The sequence below is a fragment of the Diabrotica virgifera genome, chromosome 6 (assembly GCF_917563875.1).
Source record: "Diabrotica virgifera virgifera chromosome 6, PGI_DIABVI_V3a".
In the NCBI taxonomy this organism is placed as follows: Eukaryota; Metazoa; Arthropoda; class Insecta; order Coleoptera; family Chrysomelidae; genus Diabrotica; species Diabrotica virgifera.
This window is the reverse complement of record NC_065448.1, coordinates 160,051,821-160,078,730: the sequence shown is the minus strand read 5'-3', so window position 1 is coordinate 160,078,730 and position 26,910 is coordinate 160,051,821. Positions and strand designations below refer to the sequence as shown.

Here is a 26,910-nt window from a genome sequence, read left to right as displayed (position 1 = left end):
TGCCAAATGAGGTGTAGGAAGAAGTAGAACATCCTGGTTGAAGAACCTCAGAACATGATTCAACACAACAGCTATGCAACTTTTCAGCGCTGCTGCAGATAAGATGAAGATTGCCATGATGATTGCCAATATTCGTCACGGGGTACATTAAGAAGTATGCTTGTACAAAGTTCTCGTGATATTTTTTAACATCAGTGTAATTTATGACCAAACCAAACAGAGATCCTATTACAAGAAATAAATAATCTACCTCTATTTTAGAGATTCCTCGTTTCAAGATTTACAGATAAAAATTGTAGGTTAATCATTAGTGACCAGTAAAATAATTGTAATCAAACAACAAAATCTTTATATATACCATAAATTAAATTTCTAAATAATATAAAACTCCTAAAACTATTTATACAAAATTAAAATTTGAATTTATGGAATGAAACATATAGATGTGGTTTCTGTTAATTGCGCCTAATCATACAATAACCTCAAAACAATATTCCAAATTAAAATCGTTAATACACAAAAAGCCAGTAAGTGGTTATTTGTAAAGAACGTCGCCCAACTCTCATCGATAGGTACCATCATTCTTAGGCCCGCTACGGTGTCCCAGTGACCCACTTTCCTGGTCCCGATGGTCTACAGACAGCCAAAGCATGTCTTCAGTCTGCATTGGTTCTTCTTTCGTTAGGTCGTACCCGCTGTACCACTCGTACGATCGACGTTAAAGACATCGCTGAAATAAGATTAGTACCACCGCCTGAAGGAGTACTACCGGCGACGAAACGCTTTATATTTTTTTAAATACGGAAATGTGCTCGAAGCGGAGCTAATTTTTAGTGTTTGTTGCTAATAGGGATTTAGTTGTAACTTTTAAGATGAAAATTGACGTTGTAGTGAGTTTGTGTCTGTTGGGATACTTTTTTAAGGATGTAGGAAGTGCTCAGGTCAGGCAGAATAAAATAGGTATGTCGGTTTTAATATTATTGCTAATTAACACATGTAATATGTTCAGTTACCATTTGGAAATTTTTTGAATAGTTAGTTGTTAATCGTTGGACACCTGGAATAAACTGGTGCCTGATCGGCCTATGGAGGAGCGATACGGCAAGGGATAAGGGCTTGCGGCTTGGTCATACTCCTCCATAGATCCCTACCGAAGGGCTTTGATGCTTAAAACGGTGTATAATATAGTTGTTAGTCGTTAGTAAATACAAAATAGTGCGGTACCTTTTATAAACATTGAAAATATATTAATGAGGCTTATATCATGAATACTGTTTCTTCTTTGAGTACAGTCCTCCAATCGGAGGTTGGATATCATCACTACTATTTTTAATATATCTACAGCTGCTCTGACGAGTTCTATAGAACTGCATTTAAACCAGTCCCTTAAATTCTTCAACCATGACACTCATCCTCTTCCTATACCCCTTGCGCCTCATATATATTATCAGTCTTAGTATTTCATATCGCTGTCCCCTTATTATGTGTCCCAGATATTGTAACTTTCTTATTTTTATTGTGTTCATTATTTCGCATTCTTTGCCAATTTCTCGCAATACTTCCGTATTCGTTTTCTTCTGTGTCGTTGCTATTCTAAGCATCCTTCTGTAACACCACATTTTAAATTACTGTAGCTTTATGTGTTATTGCTTCAATGTCCAGCTTTGAAGTCGATATTGATATTGCAGCATCGAGAACACGTAGTATCTCAAAGCGTTTACTCTTAGTTCTTATCTAAGGTTTTTGCTATAGAGAATTGTTTTCATTTTTACAAATTCATTTCTTGATATCCTGGTCCTTATTTCTGTTGTTTGGTCATTTTTCTCTGAAATCCAGGTTCCTAGATATTTGTATTTATCAACCCTTTCTATCAGTACATTTCCCAAATGTATGTTTGTTTGTGTAGTTGTGTATTTGTTACTATCATGTATTTGGTCTTTTCAACGAAAACGTTTCGTTTATAAATTCGCAAAAGTGTGTGTGTTATTGCGTTGCCGCTCCTGCAATACACAGATCAGATTTATCGATGGATTTTTTGTAGTTTTTTATTCTAAATCCAAATCTAAAAACGGCATTTCGATATTTCGAACCGTTTTCGAGATAATCGACCTCAAAGTCTAAAATGTGACGTCACAATCGTTTTATTTTCTGCCGACACACTACACGTCCAGCTGAAATCGTTACTATGTAGGCTAGTTTTTTAATTTCGATTTGTTAAGCAAAGGATAGGTTATTTACATTTGAGTTTGACACTTCGGGAATGTCAAACTAAATTTTAAATTAAGTATTAATAAAACATCAATGGCATTTGATAGTGAATTCAATTATTATATAAAATAAATAAGGTGTTCAAAAATACAATTTGAGTATGTTTTATTTTAAAAGCAATAATTTATTAACAGCTTTAAAAAGGTACGAGTATACGGGCTCCCCTTTATGATAAATGGACTGTTCCATTTGCTATGAAATTAAAATATAGTCGGTTCGCTAAACTCGACACAAGTGGCTGGTGATTTTAGTAGGTAATTTTTTTGTTTTTTGCGAATTTTGCCAAAATTGGAAAAAATTTTAATTACTTAGTAATTATTAACTAATTAGTAATCATTTTTTGCCAAATTGGCAAAATTATTGACTAAAATCACTAGCCAGTTGTGTCTGAGTTTAGCGAACCGACAGTATATGAAATAATATTGTTTGGTGTCAAAAATTATGGTCTGATATGTGCAATAACATCCTTCTAACAGAAAAAAAATTTGAAGATTTTTCTCAAATTATGGATACCAACAACATTTTCATTTATAATTCTTTTATTTTTAATTTGACGAACAAAAGTTATTCTTCATAAAAAGCTCTTCATATTCTAACATTTATGATGCAACTATCATATATAAAATTTGATTAATTTTATACGACGTATATAATAAATAAAAATTTCGATCAAGATGAATCTACCTTTATAGTTTATAACATTTAAATTAGAATGATATAATTGCACATTAAAACATAATTTTTAATTCTAAACTACTTTTTATAATAGCAACTTTCCACATTATGAATTAAAATACGTAAATAAACAAAGTTTTCGTTATGATAATGCTCGCATTTTGAGCTTGTTTGTATTCATTTTTAGTCCATATTTTTCACAAAAACTATTTGTTTAGTAGTAACTGGTTTGTTCAGCAGATCTTGCCTTGATCACGGTGTCATCTTCATATCTTATGTTGTTAATATATATTCCATTAATTATTATTTCTTCACTTTGAGATAGTAATGCGTCTTCAAAAATGGCTTCACACATTTTCATTAATACATATACAATACATTAAGAGTACTGGACACATAATATATCCCTGCCTAACTCCTCTCCTGATTTCAATTTCTGGACTGGGTTCGTTATCTATCACAATTTGTGCTCCTTGATTCCAGTAAAGGTCTGTTATTGTCCCTTTTGTCTATGTTTTTTATCTTATCATGTCCAGTAAAGGTCTGTTATTGTCCCTTTTGTCTATGTTTTTTATCTTATCATGAGTACTATTGAGTATTTATCAGTAATAAAACCAGTCACTACATTACTTTGGGTATATTCCAAGTGTCTGTAACTCATGGTTTGATTTATAGAATAGAATAGAATAGAAATATGCTTTATTGTCATGAAAAATTTAACACTTTTATAGACAAAGCTTACAAGAATCATAAATAAAAACAATAACAAATACAATTTACTAAAATTATACAAATCGTCAATATAAATAAAACATAATAAAGTCAAATAAAAATCAGTAACAATCTATTGCAAAATTTAAAAAAAATTGCAAATTGCGTAATCTACCTTAAGAAATTTAATAAGTGATTTAATAAGTTATGCTGCTGCATATGACACTCAAATATAGATTAAGATTCTACTTATACATAAGAATACTGTAATTTCTTAGTTATTGGTTAAGAAACTCTGCTATTGAATAATATGGTCTTTCAGATAAATAGGCTTTTGTCATTTTACGGAACTTGGGGAAAGGTGTTACAGATTTAAGTTGTAGAGGGAGATGGTTGTATAGTTTTTTTGCAGAATATAATATAGATTTCTTTACTAACTCACTGGACGGGATCGGTAAATAGATGTCAAAAGTAGAATTTCTGGTGGAATAGTCATGTCTAGGTCTTTCTGGAAAGACATGTAGATGTTTACGAATTAAGCAAACAGTTTCTAAAATATATAAAGAAGGTAATGTTAGAATTCTGTGATCTTTAAAGTAGCTTCTGCAATGTGTTGTTCTTCTGAGGCCAAACAGATATCTGATTGCTCTTTTTTGCAATTTAAAAATAACATCGGATTGGGCAGCTGTACCAAAACCCCAAAAAGGCAGACCATATCGAAGATGGGACTCGAACAACGAAAAGTATGTTATTTTGGAAGAGGCTAAATCCATTTCCTTCGAGACAGATCTTATTGCAAAGCAAGCTGAGGATAGTTTCTTGCTTAACACATCGATATGAAGGGACCATTTAAGGTTGCTATCTAAAAAAATACCAAGAAACTTTACAGAATCAACGATACTGATCTGGCTGTTATGAAGAGGTAAGGGTTGAAGAGTTCCTTTATAGGGTAATGCGACTGTTTTATCTACGTTAAAAGAGAGTAAATTAGAATCTGACCAGGATTTTATTGTGAGTAGATCAGAAGTTATAGTAGCATGAAGAGTTGCGATATTTGAGTTGCTCCAAGTGATACTGGTATCGTCAGCAAAAAGAAAAACTTTTCCATCGATTTTTAAACTAGTGATGTCATTAATAAAGATAAGGAAAAGTAAAGGACCCAATACTGAACCTTGTGGTACCCCACATACAACATTTCTGAGACTAGAGTCTGTATCATTTGCTCTAACCAGTTGTTTCCTATTTTCCAAGTAAGATTGAAACCAGTTCAAAGAAATACCTCGAATTCCATAGAAATCTAGTTTTTTTATCAAAATGTCGTGATTTACACAATCAAAAGCTTTGGCATAATCACAAAAAACAGTGGAAGTGTGGAGATTATTGTTTAATGCTTGATAAACCTCATGTAGTACAGAAAACATGGCATCGGTGGTACATTTATTATTTAAAAAGCCGAACTGATTTTGTGATAAAATCTTGTTATCAACGAGAAAGGACATAAGTCGGGCTTTTATGAGTCTTTCAATAATTTTGGAGAGTACCGGTAGTAATGCAATAGGTCTATAATTGCAGGCAATAGATTTTTCACCACCCTTATAAAGAGGAATAATGATGGCCGTCTTTAGGCACTCTGGAAATTTACCTTTCTCAAAAGAATCATTTATTAGAGAGATGAGGACTCCCAACACATTGTCTGGGAGATTTGAGAAAATTTTTATGGATAGTCTATCGGTACTACAGGAAGATTTGCTTTTGATACTCTTGATTGTTTGGATCAGTTCAGATTTACCAATCGGTCTTATAAAGAATGAATTCGAAACCTTTCTTGAATTAGGGAGATAGGAAATGGGATCTTGTTGTGACACAATAGTTGATGTTATATTTTTACTCACATTAACAAAGTATTCATTTAGATTTTCTGGGTCTGGAAGGGAAAATGTTTGAGCTGTGTGAGTTTTACTTCGAAGTTTACGTAGATTTACGAAGATTTACGTATTCTTCTTAACAGTCTAGGTCTTTTATTTTACTCATCACGTGTTTTTCATATTCATTCTTGAAAATCTTCTAAACAGTTAGGTACTCTATCTTTTCTAGTAGCATGTGATCTTTTTTTAGTTGACTTGCTTAATAGATTCTCTCCAATGTAAGGATTTTCGTAATCATACCAATATCTAGTTTTATAACCTTTTTCCACTCTTTATTGAGATCATTAGAGCTAATTTTTATTGTTTGGTGGTAAATAATAGGGATTTAGTTATTGTAACTTTTAAGATGAAAAGTGACGTTGTAGTGAGTTTGTGTCTGTTGGGAAACTTTTTTAAGAATGTAGGAAGTGCTCAGGTCAGGCAGAATAAAATAGGTAGGTATGTTGTTTGTAATAGTATTTTCCTAACTAGTGCGGAAACTCATACTTTCACGCACGAGACTGCCGTTGACTCGAACGACGCCATAGCGGAGTTCGGGCAAGCAGTCGAGTGCGCGGATGACACTTTCCGCATGAGTTAGGAACAATATTTTTTCTAGGGCCGTACGTTTGGAAAAAAGCCACAAAAAATAAAGTTACATCAATTTTTATTTAGAAGTGAAAATACACAAATTAATTCTTTGACAAGGTTGTCAAAACCAAACTTTCAATATGATGGGTTACCACGACGACGATATTGGTTTCCATGACGACGATTCAAAAACCATGGTAATTGTCTACTGATCTGACTTTTAAATATTGTGTCAAAATAATTTTATTTCATCGAATTATCAGTAGTAATTACACAAGACCTCTAAAATTATCGAATTTTCCCGAGTGACACTTTGACAGTTTTAATTTCACGACCCGACGGGCAGTGAAATTATATCAAAGGGTCACGAGGGCAAAAATTCGATAATAATTTTAGAGATCGAGTGCAATTTGTTGCGATTATTTCATGAATAAAACTGTTCAAAACCAAAATTTTATTGTAATTTATTTATGTAAGTACAAATTAGTACAATTAAACACACAGTTGTTATAAATATTTGACGGTTGAAAGTCATCACTTTTATAATTTTTAAAACATTATTTGTTATTAATGTTACTGAATATATTTTTTCGTAGCAACGAAGGGCATCTGACGTAATATACTTGACGACGGGATATTATCAGTAGTAATTGCACAAGAGCTCCAAAATTATTGAATTTTTCCCAAGTGTCACTTTGACAGTTTTAATTTCACGAGCCGAAGGCGAGTGAAATTATTTTAAAGTGTCACGAGGGCAAAAATTCTATATTAATTTTAGAGATCGAGTGCAATTATTTGTTGCGATTATTTCATGAATAAAACGGTTTAAAACCAAAATTTTATTGTAATTTATTTATGTAAGTACAAGTTAGTACAATTATTAAACACATAGTTGTTATAAATATTTCACGGTGGAAAGTCATCACTTTTATAATTTTTAAAACATTAATTGTCATTAATGTCACTGAATCTATTTTTTCGTAGCAACGAAGGGCATCTGACGTAGTATACTTGACGACGGGAAATTATCAAAAATTATCGATTTAATTTAGATTTCTGTAGTTTTCTATTGGTCAGAATCTCCTATGGATGAAATAATCAGTTTAATTTTTATTTCTGTAGCTATCTGTTGGTCAGAATCTCCTATGAATGAAATAGTCTCGCTAATTTCATTAAAACATGAACACAATAAGATAAATTTGAAATAAATTAGTAAATAATATCTAAATATTAGTTTATTGCGTGTATTATAATACATTATAATGCCATATTACAAGGTATTTTACTTTCCCGCACGCCGTGCGGAAATATTTACTTTAACGCACGCCGTGCGGGAAAGTGCAACTTTCGGAAACGAAATGCGTGCGTGAAAGTGGCTCTTTTAGCACGGCCGTAGAAAAAATTATTGTTAATTAACACATATTATAAATATGTTCATATCAGTTACCATTGGAAAATTATTTAAATTTTGAGAAAATACATATTTATAGTATTTTTATTACACACATCAAAATATATTCATCAATGTTGATCCTTTTTCTTCTTCTAATGGCGCTACAACTATTTGTGAGTCTTGGCCTGCTTAAATATATTGTTTCATTCTGTCCTGTCGGATAATTTCCTTCGCCACGGCCAGATGTTCATCGTTTTATGATCTTTCTCTACGCCGTTTATCCATCTTTTACCGGGCCTTCCTCTTGTTCTAGTTCCTTGGGGCTTCCATCTTTAGATTACTTTTACAGCCCGATTATCTGGCATTCTTTCTAAGTGACCAACCAAGCTTAGTTTAATTTTTGAGACTTTACAAATCTAACAATATCTGCGCTCTGCATTAGTTCATACAGCTTGTGGTTCATTTTAATTATCCACGAACCATCGCTGCAATGTGTTGGTCCAAATATCTTCCTTATTATTTTGCGCTCAATTATTCTCAGTTGATTTTCATCAGTGGTTGAGAGGGTCCACGTTTCACATCCATATGTGACCACTGGTCTAATTACTGTTTTGTAGATTCTAAGCTTACACTCATCATTCAGTAACTTACTTTTCATTAAGTAAAAAAGCACCTACTACCGCTATGAATCCGTGTTTGAATTTCTTGACTGGTGTTGTTGTTGTCATTTATTATTGAGCCTAGGTAGGGAAAAATGGAGGCATATTCGTAGGTCTGTTTGTCTATCTTCAGATTTTCAGGTTGATTCGACTTTGTATACTCCATAATATGGAGTGGCCTATAAATATATTATATTTTGTTTTATTTTCATTTATATATAGACCAAACGTAACAGCTTCCCATTTCAACACTATAGCTTTTTCGCTTGATACCCTTTTGTTTCGTCTTATTATGGCAACATCATCCGCATATGCGCATATTTGCATAGATCTTGTATTAATACAGCCGTTCTGTCATACATAAATTTTAATTGGATTTCAAAAGTGCCATACCGTTAGAATTCCTGATTAGTCAGCAATGGATTGATCCTAGTTTCAGAATTGATCCTAGATGAGATAATCCAACATCTGCATGAACAAAAGTTAAGAGTTGCACTAATTTAATAGAAATTTAATTACAGCTTAACACCGCCTTGCCATCCTTAATTAAATTATCAATTTTGTTTTAAGTCAATAGGATCCGTTCCTGTGTAAGATTATCTTGAAGATCTTGTTTAATATGAACGTTGCGCAGATGGGGAGCAATCAGTTTCTGAAGAATCTCCCATACATGGTCGATGGGAGTAAGATCGGGCGATTAAGTTGACCACTGTATAAATGTAATATCGTCATTATTAAAAAAATATCTTATTGTTGCTGCAGTATATGACCCTGTATAATCCTGTATGTTACACAAATCATAACCTGCAGCAGTGGTAAATAGAAGTACAACAGGTTACAAGATACGAGCAATATATTGATATTGATTTAAAATATTTTCCACAAAAACAGGAACAGTTCGGTTTTGAAAAATTACTCCAGCTTACATCATAACTTGCAGACCACTATTTTAAAGAATAACCTGTACATATCTCAGTCTCTCTTGTCGACCATTTCCTCTACAAACTCTTATTCTTCTCTAATCAGGTTTCACAGAAAACCTAGCGGCATCTGTGAATCACACATAACTCAATTCTTGTAAGCCCCAATGCATCTATAGTTTTGTTCACCTTAATCTGAGTCGATTTAGATGCAACATGGGAACTCTCAATGGATTTCTGATATTCAGGTTAGCTTCACGTATCTATTCCTCCAAGAGAAGACAAGAGAAGCGTCGGTCGACCGCCTACAAAATGGACTGACGACTTAAGAAAGCTAAATAAAAACTTGATGAGAGCGGATCAAGATAGATGGGGTTGGAAACGAGGGGAGAAGGCCTATGTTCAGCAGTGGACTTTTGAGGCTGGATGAATATCTTTTTCTCGGAAGTATAGTCACATGCAGTAATGTTATAGGTATTTTTCAATGCTTTATAGAGTTCACGTACAGTACTTATATGCACATTTTGACGAGTTAATCCTACCACATACCGATCCTGTTAAGAAGTAGTTACACTTTGACAACCTCAAAGTCTTTCATTGACATTTCCAAATTGTTCATTTCGACGCCACAATCGCAAAATGACGCTTCGAGACACGTCGACATGACGTACAACACCAGGTGTTAAAACACCAGCCTCAATCATATTCACAGCACTTACCATTTGAACATGTCTTAAATGCCGATGCTCCATGACTATCTTTGCGTTTAATAATCTTGTTTTATTAAAATGTTAGAGTAAATACAGAGCATCTTTAAAATTTAAAGCACTTTTTCTTTATATTTACAATTGAAGGCAATTAATCATACGAATTTGAGACGCTGTCACTTTTGCCTTAATAAAACAGTGGTACAGACACAGTTGAACAAACAGTTGTGAGTTTCACGGCGTACCTTGATTTCTAGAGAACAAATTTTCAAATCGAATGCTACGTATTATCAAAAGAGTGTTCAAGTTTTTATTGAAAAAAGTAGAATATATAATAGCTGTATTCCTTAGATATTTTTGATATGTGTTTGATGTGTGCATTTAGTAAATTATACAAGGTGTCCCAAAAGTAGTGGAACGGTCAAATATTTCGCGAACTAAACATCGGATCGAAAAACTGAAAAATACATGTTCAATCATTTTCAAAAATCTATTCAATGACGCCAAACACCAACCCCCACTACACCACCTGGAAGTGGGGTGAGGGGTAACTTTAAAATCTCAAATAAAACCCCCAGTTTTTCTTGCAGATTTGGCTTCGTTACGTAAAAGTAAGCAACTTTTATTCATGACATTTTTTAGAACTGTGGATAGATGGCGCTATAATTGGGAACAACTATTTATCCTGATACCATAGGTAAATTATAGAAACGGTCTACTATCTCGAGAAATACACTTCCAAATAAGAAACCAAAAAACAGGTTTTTAATATTTTTCGAAAACCTATCGATAAACACCAAACATGCCTCTCCCACCCACCCCCTGGAGGTGGGGTGGGGGTAACTTTAAAATCCTAAACATCAACCCCCACGTTTTATTGCAGATTCGAGTTCGTCATGAAAAATTAAGCAAAATTTATTCGAAACATTTTTTAGAATTGTTGATATATGGCGCTTTAATTGGAAAAATACGATTTATTAGCGCCATCTATCAGCAATTTTAAAAAATGTTTCGAATAACTACTGCTTAATTTTTCATGACGAATTCGAATCTGCAATAAAAAGTGGGATTTTAAAGATATAAAAATATTTAAATCTATTTAAGGTTTTAAAGTTACCCCCACCCCATTTCCAGGGGGTTGGTTGGAGGGTCATGTTTGGTGTTTATCGACAGGTTTTCGAAAAATATTAAAAACCTGTTTTTTGGTTTCTCATTTGGAAGTGTATTTCTCGAGATATTAGACCGTTTCTATAATTTACCTATGGTATCAGGATAAATCGTTTTTCTCCATTATAGCGCCATCTATCCACAGTTCGAAAAAAGTCTTGAATAAAAGTTACTTACTTTTACGTAACAAATCCAAATATGCAATAAAAACTGGGGGTTTCCATTTGAGATTTTAAAATTACCCCCCAACCCCACCTCCAGGGGGTGTAGTGGGGGTTGGTGTTTGGTGTTATTGGATAGATTTTTGAAAATTATTGAATACGTATTTTTCAGTTTTTCCATCCGATGTTTATTTTGCGAAATATTCGACCGTTCCGCTACTTTTGGGATACCCTATATAAAAAAAATATGAGTAGTGAAAATTATTTTTTTTAAACGAGTCACTACACTTTTTTGGATATATTTAACATGTCTCTTCCTTATGGTTTGATTTAGGTTCACTTCTTAGCAATTGTTAACTATTTTCGTTTACTCATCACGTTTTTTTTTTTATATTCATTCAATATCCTGTTTTAGAAAGCTTTCAAATAATTAGGTTCTTCTATATTTTTTCTAACAGCATGTGATTTTTTTTAGTTAATTTGAAATAAAGTCTATTCAATGTTGGAATTTTCGTAATATCTATTGTTTTATATTCTTTTTCCACCGTTTTTTTAAGATCATTCGATAGTTAATTATTTGTACTACCGCTTGTACTAAGATAAACAGTCTAGTCTAGGTTGTCTCATTCTCCTTCATGTGGTGTCTCCATTTTTGGAGGTTAACGGTTATGGTAACAAACAAGTCTGTCGTATGCATAAGTTCTTCAAAGCCTATACCTGACCAGTTTCTAATATTACGCAGACAGGAAAATTTTTTGCCCATACCTTGTTTCCACTTTATTGTCCAAGGATTTTTTAAATTCTCTCGTACACCCATATTTCAAATGCCTCTAACTTATTCAGAAATTATCTTTAGAGTACACGTTTTAACTCCATAGAAAACAACAGACGAAGCAAAATGTTTTTTAGGTTTCAATCTTACTAAAATATCGATATGTGTGTCGCAGAGTAGAACACTCATCACTAGAAACTACGTATCTTTATCTTGAGCAATACCTTGCTTTAATTTCTTGATAAAAATGAGCCAAGCTTGCAGTTAATCTAGCAGTCACGGTCTTTGTAATGGTCTACTTGTTCTAATGGTTTTCCATTTATCATTATAGGTAAAGGCAAGGTTAGATTCAATTTAACTGGACGCTTAACTACCTTTCCACTGGACCGAAGAGGTATATTGTAGCTCATCCCTAGGTTAAAGTTGTCCCTTCAGCCCAGTCTTCTTAACAAAATCTGTTATGGCCTTAAGTGATACTTCTACGAAGTCGTAAGGCTCGAGTTGATGATGCTCAAGTGTATTGAGCCCTACTATAGCCAGCGCTGCGCAGTTGCACAGAACGTGTTGCGGCGTCTCATCACCAGCCTGACAGAATCTGCATGCAACTCACATTTTCTGCCAGTTCGATTTTGTTCATGTGTCCCTTGAGGCGACAGAGTCTTGTTAAGAGACCTACGATAATACGCAGATCACTTATGTGTATATTTAGTAGATCTTTGGATCTCGTCTTCAAAGATTGATGCATAAAAGTCTTGTTAAAGAAATGTTTAAGACCCATTTGAAATATTGAATCGTACCAGTGGTTACGTTTCAACCGTTTTACCCAGTACAATAGGACCTTTTGGCACATACCTTTTGCATGTGCTTCTAATTAACCAAAGGTGCTGGGGCTGTGAATATCTCTTTTGCCCCTCCCCTGGCAAGTAGATCCGCTTTTAGGTAAAGAAAAATTCTGATTCTTGGATTACCATTATTTAGTATTGTCTGCTTACTCTTTATTCCAAACTTTCGACGGGCATCATTGAATTGGTTTAAGACATTATCTACATTCGTGTCTGTATCATTGAGTACAATAGTGTTATCTGCTTATCGTATATTAGAAAGTTCTCCATTAATTGTTATGCCTGCAAAAGGTTTTCGTAAGTATGCAGTTCCGAGTAAGGGTTAAACAGCATAAAGGACAACACACAACCCTGCCTTACTTCATTACTTATAGGTACTAACATTTTTGAAAAATTCATAGTCAATCTTAACCTTGGTCTTTTTCCTCCAATATAAGTTTCTTATAAGTCTGAATATGTTTTCTACATAACTTAAGGTTTTATGTTGACTTACGTGATAGCCCTGTGTTATTTGTAGCACTTCTGCAACAGTACTTGAAGAGAAAACAAAGCCTCACTTGTAATTCCGGATCTGAATCCAAATCGGTCGTATTCAATGGTCTTCTTCACATTTTTTTATATAAATGTATATTTTTTGGATCGTAAGACTTATTAACTTGAAACTTGCACATCGTCTGGAGTTAGCTTGTTTTGGTAACGGATTAAAGATAGATTCTTCTTCTTTAAGTGCCTTGTTCTTCCAGAACATTTGCGAACATTCGCATTATCTTTATTTTGCCCACAGCTGACCTAAATAATGTCGTGGCGCTCACTTCATACCACTGGCGGAGGTTCCTGAGCCTGCTTTTCTGCGTCCGGTGCCTCGCTCTCCCTCTATTTTTCCTTGGATAATTATACGTAGCATTTCATATTTCGTATTTCTCATCACGTGGGAAAAGTACACTAGGTTTCTTCGTTTTATGATATTTAATCGGTACTTCTCTTTCTGTGTTTAGCCGCTGCATTACTGCTTGATTTTCTACTCTGTTCATCCACAATATCCTCAATACTCTGCGGTAAACCCACATTTTAAAAACCTCAATAGTTTTACACATTGTTTCCGTGAGGGTCCATGCTTACATTCCATAAATAAAATGTTGAACACGTAGTAGTGTAATAAGTGTTTTCTTAGCGTACTTTTTAGCTCTCTCTTGGTTGGTAAATTTTGAATTTTCCCAAAAAAATAGATTCCTAAAGATAGATTCGTTACCGTAATTTGAAAAAAATATATATACTAAAAATCCTATAGCCAATTTTAAACTAAAAATCTTCTATTATGTAACTAAATCTATCTATGTAACTAAATCTATTATGTAATCTTCTATCTTACGTAACTAAACTGCGGCAGTATGCGGGCGATTTGCGAAAAGGTATTTCAATATAATGTTATCATTAACACCCACATCTCGTTAATATTCATGGATTGTATTATTGGGAACTATAGTATTTCCGTAAGTCTTCCATTTTTGAGATTGGGCTTTTATTTTCTAAAAGTATTAAAATAACGACTAGAAAAATGGTGATAATAAAAGAAAAATATCGGACTGAGTGATTTCCATTTTCATTCGCTACCCACAAATCATTACGATTAACCTGAACCTTTGACCGGAAAGATTTTGTGTGGGGGACGACCTTCAACATACAGGGTATAGAGAAACTGTCCTAACAAGAAGACAGGAGGCTATTCAGATAATTTTAAGACAATTTAACCCAACTCATCGAGTCCGAAAAAGCTTCTTGAGCTAGAGCTCTTTGAAGATGGCGCCTTGTAATTAGTATTTTTGTAATATCTCCAGAACGCTTGTATTTAGAAAAACGAAAACTCGTATGTTTATTTATCCTCCAGAGATGAATCGATTCCATCGGTAAGTCAACGATTATTATAAAGCATAACTTTTTATTCTTTAACTTTTAAGCATTTGTTAAATTAGATTATGAAATTGTGAGGTATTCTAGTACTAAAAGATGCTCTTGCTTTAACTCAATAGAATACACCGGTGTCTAGAAAAATCGATTTGAAAATTTTTCGTAATGAAAGAACTAGGTTTCTCATTAGAGGCTATCAGAGGTCTCCCTCCGCTGGAATTATATATTTCGGCGGTAGCCTTTATGACCATCCTGAGGCTCAAAGCAAACAATACTGTAGGCCAAATTATGTATTGAATAGCCACACAAACATTACTGGGACTATACTTGAGGAATCCATCTTTATGATGAACTCAGATATGATGACACCAGAACTAATCTTCACTGAGAAGATTAACACAACTATACCATCTAGAGAACAAAAAGTCCCAAACATTAATGGGGACTTAATATGGTTCACTGATGGATCTAAAACTGCCCATGGTACTGGATCAGGAGTCTTTGGGCAAACATGTAACTATAATAAATCTTACAGCCTAGGTCAACATACAACGGTGTTCCAGGTTGAAGTTTTTGCTTTGGTGGCCTGCATTGATAAAATCGTTGATGAAGACCCTAAGCTAAGAGAATCAACATTTACACAGAGAGCCAATCGGCTATTCTGGCTGTAAAGGACCCTCTTACCAAATCAAAACTGGTGAGAAACTGCAAAGATCTCCTCAATAACCTGGAAAAAGACAAAAAAGTTTCTTTAATATGGGTGCCGGGTCATGAATGGGTGCATGGGAAAGAACGAGCAGATATGTTAGCGAAACAAGGCTCGAGAGAAACTTTTAAAGGCCCAGAACCTTTCTGTGGCATCACTAAAGATGCTATGAAAAACGAGGTTCAGAAATGGCTGATAAAGAATCATCAAAATAAATGGAGAACCACTTAAGGGCAAATCCAGACTAAAAAAATAATCAAGAATATTGATAAAAAACTCTCGAACAGTTTGATGAACCTCAATAAACGAGAGATCAAAACGGTCACTGAAATGGTGACTGGACATTTCCGTTTAAGAAATCACCTATACAAACTAGGTAAGGTGAATGAAACATGGTGCAGACAGTGCGAAATGGAAGAAGAAACTGCCATACACATACTATGCCATTGCAGTGTACTAGGTGATGTAAGGCAGAACTTCACTGGTCAAATGAGGTTTGAACCAGAAGAGATCCTGAAACTAGAGGAGCGACCTTGACTTTTCCTACTAGGAAGAAATTTATCCATCCCCTCAATAAAGTTTACAGTTTTGCACGCTATCGATATGAAAATCAAAGATCTCATGCGGCGCATTCCGAAATGTACTCTTCGTTGTACAATTTCAACCTCTCTGGATAACTGATTATAGAAACAGTTGATTTCAGTTGAAACATATATACGGCAGAATTCATTGGAATCGAAAATTAAAAAAAGTATTTGGAACATTAAATGAAAAATTCCCACAATCAATGTCTTTCCTACCATCTAATGCGAGAGACCAGATAACAGTAATTGCCGTTGCTACGTTATGGTAATTTGTTTTCTAGAAAGGTTTGTATTATTCATTTATGACTGCAATGAGATTCAGAATTTCCGTATTCCAATTGCAAAATAAATATAGTGTCAAAAACTTGCTTATACATTTGACGCACTGTCCGTCAACGTGTTAATTAACTCTACAGATTCAGTGCCAAAACGAGACATTTTTATAGAAAAATATTTGCAAATATATGAAATACCAAACTGACCTATTAAATAAATAATGACAGTGCAATTTTCGATTTTTTTACTATGGAATTATCGCTGTATAGACCAGGGCGGATCTGTTTTGAAGTGGATGTGAGAGGTGGCATTCCGATTTTTGCAGATAAAATTAGGTGACATCTTCAGTAATTATAATTGGCTTATGCTCCTTCTCAAATATGTCCGGAACATTAATAAAAACATTCAAATATTTAAAAATTTCGAAAAACATCGATTTTTTTCAACTTTTCATTCGTTTTTAAAACGATTCATTTTGGAACGAAGTCGTAGGGAAATAAAAAAAGATATTGAATTTTTTATGATATACGACTATAAAATACACATATAAAGATACGCCCTACCTATCTAATACACTTTACAGAACTTAAGTTGGTTTATTTAATCGGCCTAAGCAATGTTTTAAAGTTATACACAATTTTTTGGCTTATAAACAAATACAGTGAAGGCATTTGAGTTAATAAATACGAATAAATTCATTTTTCTGTTATTTATCAAATAAACATTTTTTCTGTTTTAGGACAACAGTAAAATATATCTCGAATTAACTAAATTAAATACTTTCTTCTGTTTGTCTCAATTAATTAAAAAAAATTTGGGCACCCTGTATAAATAATTATGCAATAAATAGAGAATTGAATAATCTTTTAAATAAGCTAGCACACGACCCACATTTTCATTTAAAAAAATCATCGATTACGTCATCACACCCAGATGGATGACGTTAGTAGTATGATAGATATCCCAAAAATTATAATTTATATATAAAAATCGACCTGTTTAGGGATTTATCTCCAGAGTTGCCCATTCTCGAGAAAATGAATTTATTCCAACTCAAACGTCCTCACTATATTTGTTTATAAGCAAAAAAATTGTTTATATCCTTAAAACAGTGCTGAGGCCGCTTAAATAATCCGATTTTAATTTTGTAAAGTGTATTGGATTGGTAAAGTACCTCTCAATATGTAAAAAAATTAGCAAACTTCTAACAGGTCTACTTTTTGTTCAGAAAGTTTTTAAAAAATTTGAACTTTTTCTAAAAAAATTTAGATTGCAAAATTATTATGCAAAATCTGTTATGTCGATTTTAATGAAATTTGGTGGACGGATTGAGTATGTTGTAAGAATTTTCTAAGTAAAATACGAAGGTTCTAAGTGCAACCAAAGTGGTTGAAAAACATTGAATAAAAAGAGGCGTATTTTGCCCTCTTATTTTGTATTTATTGCTATTTTGCAGAAAGGATAATAATTTAAGATATTTTATACCAGTCGTGTCGTATATCATACAAAATTCAATTATCTTTAAAAAGGGTTCAAGGCAGGTTTTGTTTATATTCGATTCAGAGTCGGACTACCATCTCCATATAGCAACTATTTCAGCATCCTTATGCATCATCAGTGAAGATTATGCAGTCACAACTCTGAAGGGAATATAAACATTCTGCCTCTTTTAAGGCAAAACATCGCGATGCAATGAACCCACCTTTTGAGACGCAAATCAGCGACATCTCTCGTATTGCGAGGAAAACAACGAAAAGCCCCAGATACAAAGTTTACTACTTTTTAAACAATTAGAATAATTGAAATAAAAATATAATAAACAATATTTTAAATCTAAGACTTTTCGTTAATAAACTGCTTTCTGGCTGCATCCCATATCTCCAGATTTTACAATATATAATCACGTAGAGACGACGAAAATAGGAGATAGATCAGTTATCTTTATTTTATTTCCCTATGACTTTGTTCCAAAATGAATCGTTTTTAAATTACAAGCAATGAAATTTGAAAAAAAAATCGATGTTTTTCGAAATTTTTAAATATTTAAATTTTTTTAATAATGTTCCAAACATATTTGAGAAGGAGCATAAGTCAATTATAATTACAGTACAACCTGCCATATCCGGACCTGTCATATCCGGACCTCCCCATATCCGGACGGTTCTGCGGTCCGGATCTACCGAGAAAACCAGTTCTGCTGTTGGACAACGCACCCTCTCATCCCGACCCAAAAGAACTAAAAGATGGCGAAATAATGTAATATACACAGAATCTATAAAACGTGTATTAATGAAAGTTATTGACGGCGTTGATTACTGGAATGTATGAAGGAGAAAACCTTTCAGAGACTATAAAAGAAGTGGTCTTGATATCCGGATTTTTTCATATCCGGATCGGCCTGTCGCCACATTGATCCGGATATGGCAGGTTTTACTGTACTGAAGTTGTCACCTAATTTTATGTGCAAAAATCGGAATGCCACCTCTCACGTCCACCTCAAAACAGATCCGCCCTGGTCTATACAGCGATAATTCCATAGTAGAAATCGAAAATTGCAATGTCATTGTTTATTTAATAGGTCAGTTTGGCATTTAATATACTTGCAAATATTTTGCAAATGTATAAGCAAGTTTTTGACACTATGTTTATTTTACAAATGAAATACGGAAATTCTGAATCTTAGTGCAGTCATAAACGAACAATACAAACCTTTCTAGAAAACAAATTACCATAACATAGCAGCGGCAATTATTGTTATCTGGTCTCTGACATTAGATGGTAAGAAAGATATTGATTGTGGGAATTTTTCATTTAATGTTCCAAATACTTTTTTCGATTCCAATGGATTCTGCCGTATGTATGTTTTAGTTAATCAGTTATCCAGAGAGGTTGAAATTGTACAACGAAGAGTGCATTTCGGAATGCGCCGCATAAGATCTTTGATTTTCATATCGATAGCGTCTGAAACTGTAAAATTTATTGAGGGGATGGATAAATTTCTTCCTAGTAGGAAAAGACAAGGTCGCTGCTCTGATTTCTGATTGAAAATGGTGTTCAAAATATCTCCAACAAATACATGTACCATTTTTCAAATCGCTACTACTCCGAGATCCATCTAAGGGGGTAAATTTCCATTCCCCATGAAGAGTGGAGAGTGGCTTGCAAGCCTGTTTTTCAGTTTCAAAATGTAATTCGTTTCATTTTTGACGAATTTACCAAATTTTACAACCGCGGTGTTACTATGTGCAAGGTTTGGCTGATTTTGTGTCCTTACTTCTAGCACTAATCCTTCTCTGTTTTAAATGTAGAAGGGTAGGGGTAGTACAAACAAAATAAGGGCGGTACAATTACAATCCAGTACTAACGCAGTACAAACGAAATAGCCTATTTTTGACATTCAGATGGCAAAGAATGCATAGTAGAGGGGTAGCATGTCACTGGCCCCCCAGGCCAATCTAGACAGGTGGGGGCGGTACAAACAAAATAAGGGCGATACAATCCGATACTAACGTAGTACAAACGAACATACCCATCCCGGACCTTCATATCGAAAAAGGGGGGGATGGCATGTCACCAGCCCCTCCAGGAAGATTTAAAAGGGTAGAGGCTGTACAAACGAATGAAGGGTGATACAATCCAGTACTAACGCAGTACAAACGAAATAGCCTATTTTCGACATTCAGAAGGCAAAAAGTGCAGAGTAGAGGGTAGCATGTCACTGGCCCCCCCAGGCCAATCTAGACGGGTGGGGGCAGTACAAACAAAATAAGGGCGATACAATCCGATACTAACGCAGTACAAACGAACATACCCATCCCGAACCCCTACATCGAAAAAGGGGGGCATGGCATGTCACCAGCCCCTCCAGGCAGATTTAAAAGAGTGGGGACAGTACAAACGAATGAAGGGTGATACAATCCAGTACTAACGCAATACAAACGAATGGGCTTTTTTTTGACCCTCAAATCGAAAAAGGGGGGGATGGTATGTCACCAGCCCCTCCAGGCAGATATAAAAGGGTGGGGGCAGTACAAACGAATGAAGGGTGATTCAATTTAGTACTAACGCAATACAAACGAATGAGCTTTTTTTTGACTCTCAAATCGAAAAAGGGGGGGCTGGTGACATGGACCTCATTTTTAAGCGTTGGAAACTCCTTTTTCTATGAGCGTGCAAAAATGTCTACTTTCGCGCACGCATTTTAGTTTAGAAAGTTTCACTTTTCCGCACGCGTGTTACTTTTCCGCACGCGGTTTTTACTTTTCCGCACGCGTGTTAATTTAGATATGTTAATATGGCCTTAAAGTAATTAGAATACATGCAATAAACTAATATTTAGATATTATTTACTAATTTATTTCAAATATATCTTATTGTGTTCCTGTTTTAATGAAATTAACGCGACTATTTCACTCATCTTAAAATTTTCACATAATCTGACCAATCACAAACCAAAGACAGCTTGTGTTATCGCGAAAACATCAACTGTCTTTCAAGTCTGATTGGTCTATCAGCTTCGTGTTTTCAACGACGTAACCATGGATACCGATCGCAAAGTTTGACGTTTGCCAAAAAAATTATTGTAGCTGTATACGTCAAAATGAGTCGTTTCGGTGGTACTTCAAACGAAGTTATAAACCAAAACATTGAAGAAAATATACCGAGTAACACAAGAAAATCTAAATCTTATATATGGAGACAATTTATGATGTTCTGTGTAGATCGCAACTACAAATTAGATGCAGAAAATAACAACGAAAGACTAGCATTCATTCTAAAAGACTGGGCCTTCAACTATTTATTGTTATAGGTAAAAAATAATTATAACAAATTATTTATCTTCTTCTGTAAGTTCCATCTTCTATCGAAGGTTGGAAATCATCATAGCAATGCGGACCCTGTTGACTGCCGCTCTAAATAGCTCTGCACTACTGCATTCGAACTATTCCCGTAAGTTTTAAAGCCAGAATGTTCTTCGTCTTCCCACATTTCGCTTTCCTCGGATTTTGCCTTGCATAACAAGTTGTAATAATGAGTATTTTTGCCCTCTCATCACATGTCCCAAGTACTCAAGTTTTCGTCTTTTGATAGTTAGTATTATTTCCGGTTGATTTCCTATCCTTCTAGTTACTTCCACGTTCGACATTCTTTGAATCCATGATATTCGTAGGATTCTTCTGTAACACCAAAATTCAAAGGCGGCCAACTTATTCAAATGGACTTGTTTCAACGTCCACGCTTCCAAGCCGTAAAGAAGAGTAGAGAACACGTAACATCGAAGCATCCTTAGACGTAGTTCTAACCTTATATCCCGACAACAAAGAAACTTTTTAAGTTTAATGAATGATGCACGTGCTATTTCAATACGTGTCTTAATTTCTTTGGTTTGGTATACATTTGATGTTATCCATGTTCCCAAATTATTTATAGTTATAATAAATATTTCATGATTATGACTAATTGTCAATTATTCAAAAAATGGGTAGATTTGGGTTACCTAGATCAAATGTATTATTATTAAATTCCTTCCTCTCATTCTACTGAATTTTGACGTATCACTTTGTTCGTGAAATAGTCTAATAAAATACCACTCGTGATTTAATTTATCTTATGTCTGTCTTTTATTTCTAAACTCAACTGAGATTCAAAGATTCAAAGATTCAAAGATTCAAAAATTTATTGACTACGTTTACAAAAAAAAATTTTGAATTGTAGCAAGTCAATTTGATATATTATAAATTATACAATGAGCACGTAAAGGTTGGAATAAATTCATTTTTTCATGATGGGCAATTTTGGAAATAAATCCCGAAGCAGGTCAATTTTTATTTTTAAATTACGACTTTTTGTCATATATATCATACTGGTGACGCCACCCGTCTGGGCGTGATGACGCCATCGATGATTTTTTTAAATGAGAATAGGGGTCGAGTGATAGCTCAATTAAAAGGTAAATCAATTATCTATCCAGTAATATAAACATTGATATAATTATTGATACAGGGCGTCCAAAAAAAATTTTTGGATTCAATTTATTGACATAAAAAGAAGAATGTGTGTAATTTGTTTAATTCAAAATATATTTTACTGCCATCAGAAAACAGGAAAAAATGTTTACTTGACAAATAAATATTGTTTTTTGCTTAAATTCAATATTAAAGCAGCCACCCACCTATCTCTTGAGAGTTTGAACATTTAATTTAAGCGAAAGGCAATGATTATTTTTCAAACAAACATTTTTTTTTGTTTTTCTGAGAGTAGCAAAATGTATTTTGAATTAAATAAATTACATACTTTCTTCTTTTTATGTCAATAAATTTAATTCAAAAAATTTTCTTTTGGACACCCTGTATGAATAATTATGTTAATATGTATATTACTGAATAGAGAATTGAATTACCTTTCAAATGAGCTACCACACGCCCCTATTCTTATTTAAAGAAATCATCGATGACGTCATCACGCCCAGATGGGTGACGTCACTAGTACGATATATATGCCAAAAACTCGTAATTTAAAAATAAAACTTGACCTGTCTCGGGATTTTTTTTCCAAAATCGTCCATTCTCGAGAAAATGAATTTATTCCAACCTTTACGTGTTCTCTGTATAAGATAATGTGTATATACAAATAACATATATAGAAATATAAATACATTCACGCACATTCACAAAATGAGACATCGGAAAACATAGTGAGTAATATTCATGTTCATGATACTGCTTTAAAATGATCAAAATATTCACTAACAGATTAAAAAGCAAATATAAGAAGATATTTTTTCAGAATGACTTTAAATTTATTGATTGTAAGGTTTTTAAAATCCGTAGGCAGGACATTATATATGTTAAAGTCAATAGAGTTTTTTGGTATTTATTCAAACGATATTTTACTGTTTTGATATTATTGGCACCTCTTGTGCTGTAATTATGCAAGTCAGACTGTTTAATTAAAGTATCTGCAGTTTTGTGTGTTTCCACGAGGACATTGTATAGCCATAGTGTTGGCAAGGGCATTATTCTATATCTAATAAATAATGGTTTGCAAGATTCCAAGTAACCAACTTATGCAATTATTCTAATTTTTTGCAATTTAAATATTGTTAGTGCATTGCAAGAATTTCCCGACAAAATAACGCCATAGGTGAAAAACGAATGGAAAAGAGAAAAGTAAATGGTTCTTAAGGTATCAACACTTGTAACAAGTTTTAGTTGTCTAAGTAAAAATAAAGTACTTGAAAGTTTACCTTTGAGATGGTCAATATGGTTATACCAAGTCAGTGTGTTGTCAATTGTCATGCCCAGCAATTTTACAGTATTTTTTCCCACACGAGCATCGAATGGATTAGATGAAATGAATAAACTTTGAGTTTTGTTGTCTTTAGTTTAAGTTTATTTGCTGCGAACCATAATTGAGCATTTGAATTTACATTCGTAGAAGTGGTTTCTAAAAGAGAACGATTTCTGTCAGAAAAAATAAAGGTAGTGTCGTCTGCAAATAATACTGTTTTACATGGAGCCATAAAATTTGGCAAGTCATTAACATATATAATAAATAATAAAGGGCCCACAACAGAACCTTGTGGAACTCCATGCTTAACATGTCTAAATTCAGAGAGGCAATTTCCGTATCTGACTGCTTGGTATCTATCACTTAGATACGATTTAACCGTCCAGCGATTTAACAAAATTAACCGCCCAGCTTGCATTTAACACGATTTAACAAAATTAACCGCCCAGCTTGCATTTCTTTCAATTTGCAGAAATTATCAACCTTGGACCACATTTTATGAAAGAAAGGGTGCAAACCACCGTTGAGGAAAACAAAACAGTAAAACTTGTGAAAAAAAGTCATTTATCAAGTGAGGCTTAGCATAAAAACATAATGTTTAAAACCCTTCGAAGAAAATTCAAACAAACATAATTTTGAAAATCACAGCCTAATTAAAACGAAAAAGAGTATTAATAGTGGTTGTTGCCGCCTATGGGCCTTAGGACTTCTTGGAGATGGTTCAGCAATCTATTCATGATATCCTGGATAACCGATTGGGGGATATTGTGCCACTCCTCTACCGCAGCCATCTTGAGCTCTCCGAAGGATATACCGGCTGGTACTCTTGCTCTGGCCCTCTTTTTGAGGTTGTCCCATATGTGTTCACTTGGGTTAAGTTCGGGACTGCGTGCCGGCCATGGTAAAACTTAAATCCCGACCTCGTTAAAGTACTCACGGGTGAATCTTGCGGTATGGCAACGGCATTGTCATGCATTAATCTTACGTTTTCACCAATGAACGGTGCGAGAGCATGACCTAGTCTTGGACAACTTTTTTCAGGTATCTTTGAGCATTTAGATTGCCTCTATCGAGCACAACAAGATGCGTACGAGCTTCATAAGAAATACATGCCAAAATCATTATTGACCCTCCTCGGTAAGCTACTGTTTCGGTTATAGTGCATGGAGGAAACCTTTCATTTTGACTCCTGTAGACAAGCTGATTGTCCATTTAGACCTCTTAGGTCTATTTTAAAAACAGTATGTTCTTTCATTCCGCCACAATCCAGTTAAAATATTCTCGCGCAAAACAAGTCTAGCACTATGGTGTTATCGGAGCAGCTACGGGGCGCGAGCTGAACGGAAAGCCCTCAAATTTCTTTCTGTCGGCTGTCAGTTTTGTTTTAATGGTACGTTCACTCACACTAACATTTCTCACATCAGAAAGATGCGTACGAGCTTCAGAAGCAGTACAAAAGCAATTTCTCAACACGTTGCTGACAATGAAGCGGTCATCTCGAATTGTAGTGAATCGATGTCTTCCTTGACCTGGTTTGCGGGTGTATGAACCTCTTTCCCGAAATCGTATAATAGCATCCCGTACCGTATTTTAGCCCCTACATCCTTCGGAGGGCCCAAGACGGCAGCGGTAGAGGAGTAGTACAATATACCCCAATCTGATATCCAGATATTATGATTTGCAATTGCAGAACCTACTCCAAGAAGTCCAAATGGCAAGAGGCGGCAACACCCATTATTAATACACATAATTTTTTTTAATTAAACTATGATTTTCAAAATTATGTTTTGAATTTTTTCGACGATTTTTAAACATTGGATTTTTGCTAATCATCCCTTGATAAATGACTTTTTTCAAAAACTTTTACTGTTTTGTTTTCCTCAAAGGTGGTTTTCACCGACTTTTTTATAAAATGTGGTCCAATATTGATAATTTTTGCAAACTGTAAGAAATACAAGTTGGGCGGTTAATTTTTCCGGTGTTTCTAAAAATATTCCAAGTATATGTATCATATAGGTACTTTGAAAACATTGCTTTTGTTTTACAAGTTTCTCTCTTCTCTATGATGAGTTAATTATATCTTTCTTCTCTATGATGAGTTAATTATATCTTGTTACATATGTTACATATATACGTAATTACCCTATAGTAGCCATTAACATTATACTACGCTTTTGAAAGGTTTCTTGTAACATCCTCGAATGTAGCTGTAACTCGATCTAAATGTAATTAACGTTATTAGCGCCACACATTGTAGTACACCATTTATGTTATAATTTGTGTGGTAAAGGAGAAGAACAAAAATGCATGCATAAGTTTACGTTAAAATTAATATAGGTACACTAAATAAAATAGCCCTTATGGTTATTATTAGGAATGAATGTAGTAAAAAATACAGGGTGTTTCAAAAAAAAAGTTAAAACCTCTTTAGGATAACTAAAAAACTGAAAAATAGAGATAGACACATAGATACAGGTCCTTGAAAAAAAAAATAACACATTTTTTACGATTTTGCCCAAACTAGTGGCAATTGTAATGACCTTTGGTGGGATTTAAAAGGTAGTTAATGTGCAGCTTTTGACATAGGTACAATAATTAATGGTCTGATTTTTTTTAAAGAAAAACACATTTTGCCACTGAGATATCTCAAATTAAAAATCATTTTGGTCACTTACAAAGAATGCATGAGGACAGAATCCCAAAACAAGTACAAAACTGGAAACTGCAAGGTAGAAGCAGAAGAGGTAGACCGAGGATAAGTTGGCAGGCAGGAATAAACAAAGCCGTGGATGAAAGAAGTCTGCAAGTAGTTCAATCTCAGACAGAGAGGAATGGCAAAATGGATATCGGAAGGCGGAGAACATTGTAAACCGATAGTGTTAATATAACATCATTTTTGAATTCCTCGTTCAATATGTGACAAACAATCTTTCCTCCCTCTTTTCGTACGACGCGCCGTTTTCATGTAAAAGATAAATACAGTAGGAAAAATGAAAGAATACCCATGAACGAACATATAAAACACGCTGTATTTTCTTGTCACCGTGTCACACAAAAAATTGGCCAGCGCAAGTACATGTAATAATTATTGTTACATGTACTTGCATTATACAATTTTCTTTGTGACACGGTGACAGGAAAATACAGCGTGTTTTATATGTTCGTTCATGGGTATTCTTTCATTTTTCCGACTGTAGTTATTTTTCTACAACCACTATTCAAAGTGCACTTTTCTGCACGGTTTTATGTTAGCAAACTTGATATTTTCTCACAGTATAAGATATTTGACATTAGTGTGCAGAAAAGTGACGTTTCTGTGCCGCAAAGTTCTTTTCTGCACAGTTGACTACCTCATTCTGAGTAACGTTATATTCTGTTT

At 34.1% G+C, this 26,910-nt stretch overlaps 1 protein-coding gene across 1 annotated transcript in view; it reads left to right on the top strand.

Moving 5' to 3' along the window:
* The first annotated feature begins 675 nt into the window (after nt 1–675).
* Nucleotides 676–26,910, top strand: part of LOC114335697 (serine protease filzig) — a 379,563-nt gene continuing 353,328 nt past the window's right edge. The window contains exon 1 of the mRNA XM_028285979.2: nt 676–960. Within this exon, the coding sequence (XP_028141780.1) occupies nt 873–960 (88 nt within the window). The 5' untranslated portion in view covers nt 676–872. The remainder of the gene's footprint in view (nt 961–26,910) is intronic.